We start from the raw sequence: 4928 nt of genomic DNA, 5'->3' as shown, positions 1-4928 counted from the left end.
CTTTATTGGCTATGTTAGGTCTTCATTGCTGCACACGAGCTTTCTCTAGTTGTGGCAAGCAGAGGCTACTCTTCATTGTGGTGTGGGGGGTCCTCATTGCGGAGGCTTCTCCTCTTGAAGAGTCTGGGCTCTAGGCGCATGGGCTTCAGTAGTTGTGGTACATGGGCTCAAGACTTGTGGCCATGGGTTGTAGAGCACAGGCTCAATAGCTGTGGTGCTCCAACTTAGTTGCTCCACGACATGTGGTATCTTCCTGGAGCAGGGCTCAAACCCGTGTCCCCTGCATTGGCAGGCAGATTCTTAACCACTTCTCCACCTAGGAAGTCCCTACACATCTTGATTGAGATGTAGACACACTTTTTGGCAATAGTCTCCCCATCTCTAAAGTAAGAGTGAAACAAGAGCCTAATGTTTTGATCTAAGTGCATGTGTTTCTGTCTACACGTTGCTCACATTCTGCCCCCTTTTGGGGCAGTGAGGAATTGCTGGAGTTATCACTGAACTACCAGCTTGTACTTTCCAGGGTCCCATGAATAGCTGGTGAGGTTGTCTGGAGATCCAGATGGGAGCCACAGGCTCACCTGATTGGCTCTGGGACACTTCATCCCCAGAGCCTAGGGTAAGGAGTGTGATTGAGTGCATTGGGCGCATCGAAATTGCTGATGGTGGGGAGAGGGCGGTGGGGGTTCCTCCCACAATCTCATCTCTGCTTGTGAGTCAGCTTAGTCCTTAGCACTTGGGACCTTTGACTCCTGCCAAGGACCCAGTCATGCCCACCTTGCTCTTCAGGCTGGGCTGGGAGAGCTCCCCACTGGCCTGAGAGCCAGGAAAGCTTCACTTTTAGCCCGGCTTGGACCAAGCGCAGCCACCCCAGGGAAGATCGTAACCATCTCGGGCCTTGACTGATTTCCTCTCAGTGAAAGCACTGGGTTGAATCTGATGGTCCCTAAGGCCCTAGCAGGGGCTCTAAGATTCTCTAAGCCTGTGCTTCTCCCTGCCCTCTGACAATACTGGCCTGACCTCTCTTACCTCACCCCAGCTTCCCTAGGAGAGCCTTAGGCATCAGCATTAGGCTGAGCAGAAAGAGCAGAATGCAGCTTTGGTATAGGAAGCATGCTGCGTTTACATGTGGGATCTTAATTCCCGAGCCAAACATCGATCCTGCACCCCCTGCATCTGAAGCACAGAGTCCAGACCAGTGGACAGCCCAGGCAAGTCCCATCCTCCCTGCCTGATTCCCCTGGTCGGCCGCTCACCTCTCAGCCCTCGTATCAGCCTTCTGCCCAGCACCCCCGTCTGCTCACTCTCCACTCCTGCCCCTTCGCGCCTTCCCAGGGAGGTGGCTGCTGCTTCTTAAGCTATGACTTTGTGCTCTCATCCCCTCCAAGCAGGTCTGGGGGCTCCTGAACCCTGGCTGTCTCAGCCACTCCCAGGAGAGGCTGCCCATCACTTGGGGCACTCACCACACCATGGTGTCTTTTGTGGACCCCTGACACTCAACCGTCTGCCCAGGCTTCCCTGCCATTGTGCCTTCTGTAGCCCTGTACCTGGGGGGTGGGGGTGTGTCCGGCTCCTTGTCTCCTGGGTGTTTGGCTGGGGCCTGAAATCCTGGCTGCCAGCCTCGCCCGCCCGCGGGCCTTTGGAAACAGCTCAGCCCTGAGCTCTGTCCTGTTTAATCCCCACGGTGCAGGTGCGGGGGGAGAGGACCGGCGGGCGGCTTCAGCGACCACCCCTCTGGCCTCCGCTTCCGCCCACAGTGGGGCCCCGATCCCGGCGCAGCGAACCCCGCGGCCCAGCCGGGCGCAGGTGGACGCGCTGCACGCGGTCTACGCCGAGCGGCTCCCGCAGCTCCTGCGACAGCACAGGCCGCGCTGCTGCGTCCCCGCCGACGGCCACCGCCTCCTCACCTAGGCGCGCCCCTGCCCCCGCCGCCGCCCCGGGTGACGGCGGGTGGGGACTGGAATGAAAGGTGGGCGCGGCCCCGCGGGCTTGGCGTGCTCGTGCGCCTGGCCGCGCCCCCTCCGAGGGGCCTAGACGCTCCCCGACACCCGCCGACACGCCAGCGGCGCGCGTCCTGGCCCTGCTGCCGCCCTCGGGATCCAACAGGGCCGGCTGGGACGCAGTCGGTGGGTCTGCGGCTTCTTCTGCGACCCCGCCCGCGAGGATTCCTAATCCAGGGGCGGCTGGACTCCAGCGCACGCGCCCTACCCCGCCTCCCAGCCCCGCCCAGCGGCCAGCCTTGACCGACCGACTGGAGAAGTTCAAAGGTCAGTGTGACAAGCGGAGAATTCTGGGGCTCCGGATCCCAGGGACTCCGCATCCACACAGCCCCCTGCAAGCAAGCCCGGGAGGCCCCAAGGACTCATCGTTTGTCTCCGGGGTCCTACGGTCCTGCTGGCAAGGGAGCGACTGGGAGTCTCACAGCCCCACCGCCCTCCAGCAGCATGAAAACCCTGCAGAAACAGCGGCTAGAAATAGTGAGCATCTACCAATACGTGCTCACTTTCCTCTTCATGGGTGAGGGGGATGGTGCCCGGGGTCCACTAGGGATGGAGGGGAGGGGGAGGGTGGAGGGAGAAAGGCTGGAGCCCCACCCGCCTGGAAGCCTGAGGGCCAAGGGGGATAGGGGTCAGAGGTCCAGCTGGGAGATGGCCAGTGATCTCATTGGTGAGGGTGGAGGGCAGGAGCCATTGCGGTTTCAAAAGTGAATTCATTTTTCTTTCCCATCTTTCCCCCAGGCCCTTTCTTTTCCCTTCTTCTCCTCTTCCTCCTCTTCACGTCTCTCTGGTGTTTCTCTGTTCTCTACTTTGTATGGTTCTTCCTGGACTGGGATACACCCCACCAAGGTGAGCGCTAAGCCAGGGCCCAGGTAGGGAGAGGTGATAAATGGTGCCTCCAGGAGCTCTTCCAGCCTTATCCCTCTGCTCAAGGTGGAAGGCGTTGTGAGTGGATGAGGAACTGGACTCTGTGGAAACACGCAAGGGATTATTTTCCCATTAAGGTAACAGGTCACCCTCCAAGGAGATGCTCTGCTTCCTCCCTCTCCCTCCCTCTCTCACCTACTCACCCCTCCCTCTTCTGGAGTCTCAGCCCAGGCTGCCTAAGTTCAGGCAATGGGGCAGGGGGTGGGGTGGGGTTCCAGAGGGGACCCCTTGTGCCCTCGCCCCAATATAGGACCTTGAACTCTGAAGTCTGTTGGTTCAGCTGGTATCCTGCTGTCTATACTTTCTCCCCCTCATCCTGCCCTCCCCGCCCAAAGCTGGTGAAAACAATCGAGCTGCCTCCTGACCGGAACTACGTGCTGGTGTCTCACCCACATGGGATCCTGGCCATGGGAACCTTGTGTAACTTCACTACTGAGAGCACAGGCTTCTCCCAGCAGTTCCCCGGGCTTCGGCCCTCAACAGCCGGGCTGAATGGCCTCTTCTACCTCCCAGTATTTCGAGACTACATTATGTCCTATGGTGAGTCTTGAGCTGAGTGGGAGGAGACGGCCCTGCCCTCCTGCCCCAGTGGCCCCCACCCACCACCCAGCGGAGGCGTCTGGCTTGAACATTGGTGGGATCACAGCAGGCGTCAGTGAATGGCTTTGGGGCAAGTGTCCTGCATCCTTGCTGGGAGAGGCGCTGTAGGGCACACTGACACGGGCACAGGGGTTGTGGAATTTGGAAGGAAAGGAGGGGCACCCTTCCTATGCTAAAGGGTGGGGTGAGGGACTAGGATGGAGTCGTGACTGTTTCCACACCTCCTCACACCCCCAGGACTATGTTCTGTGAGACGCCAGAGCCTGGATTTTATTCTGTCGCGGCCCCAGCTTGGGCAGGCTGTGGTCATCGCAGTTGGGGGGGCCCACGAGTCCCTGTACGCCATCCCAGGGGAGCACTGCCTCACTCTCCGGAATCGGAAAGGATTCGTCCGCCTGGCACTGAGGCACGGGTGAGTCTGCGGCCAGTGAGGCTGCCTCGAGTGGTCAGAATGTCACAGTGCATCTGGGGACCTACACTCTGTCCCTACACACCTGCGCCCCTGTAGGTGGGACTGTGTGTCCCCAGAGCTTACACTGTGACCACAGCTACGGGGCTCTTGTGGCAGCCCTGGAGTGCACTGGTGCCAGTTCCCCAGGTTTCCTCCCACTCAGAGAGAGACAGGTTCACAGTGAAAATCACAGGACCTTGGGGCTCAGACGCCCCCAGTTCAAATTATTTTATGACACCCTCTCAAAGGCAAGACCTTGCACACTTCTTTACTTATGAAATAGGGTTCATACCTACCTTGCCGCCATGCTGTAATTGTACACAGTGTGAGGAAATATGTATAGGAAGGCCAGTACACAGTGGTTTCTCAAGGAATGTAAGTCCCTTCTTCCAGATGCTTCTCTGTTGTCATTGTCACTTGCTTCAAATGGCCTGGGGAAGTGGAATCCTGTGGGGGAGGAATTGGGGCACTCCTAGAGCCACTGATCTGAGTACCCCTCCTCTCTCTTGCCGCCCCTTCCCAGCGCCTCTCTGGTGCCCGTGTACTCCTTCGGGGAGAATGATGTCTTCAGAGTTAAGGCTTTTGGCCCAGACTCGTGGCAGCATCTGTGCCAAGTCACCTTCAAGAAGCTCCTGGGCTTTGCTCCTTGCATCTTCTGGGGCCGTGGGCTCTTCTCAGCCAACTCCTGGGGCCTGGTGCCCTTTGCCAGGCCCATCACCACTGTGGGTGAGTGCCCGCCTCCAGGGAAGAAGGTACCGTCAGCTGTGTGGACAGCAGAGGCCCCCGCCTCACTGTGTCTCCCCTCTCCCCACAGTGGGCCGCCCCATCCCGGTCCCCCGGTGCCTGTGGCCCACCGAGGAGCAGGTTGACCACTATCACATGCTCTACATGAAGGCTCTGGAGGAACTCTTTGAGGAGCACAAGGAAAGCTGTGGTGTCCCAGCTTCTACTTG

The 4928-nt window shown here is 59.1% G+C and overlaps 1 protein-coding gene across 1 annotated transcript; it reads left to right on the top strand.

Annotated features, from left to right (window-relative positions):
- Positions 1 to 2313: 2313 nt before the first annotated feature.
- MOGAT3 (monoacylglycerol O-acyltransferase 3) lies at positions 2314 to 4928 on the top strand. The gene is made up of 6 exons (XM_057750897.1): positions 2314 to 2517; positions 2739 to 2846; positions 2931 to 3001; positions 3260 to 3464; positions 3762 to 3936; positions 4499 to 4928. Exons 1-6 carry the CDS (start codon positions 2445 to 2447, stop codon positions 4842 to 4844), a joined length of 978 nt encoding a protein of 325 aa, XP_057606880.1. The 5' UTR covers positions 2314 to 2444; the 3' UTR covers positions 4845 to 4928.

This window comes from Hippopotamus amphibius, chromosome 9 (genome assembly GCF_030028045.1).
Source record: "Hippopotamus amphibius kiboko isolate mHipAmp2 chromosome 9, mHipAmp2.hap2, whole genome shotgun sequence".
Lineage (NCBI taxonomy): Eukaryota > Metazoa > Chordata > Mammalia > Artiodactyla > Hippopotamidae > Hippopotamus > Hippopotamus amphibius.
Note: the sequence above shows the minus strand (reverse complement) of the source record. Positions and strands in the feature narration are given on the sequence as shown.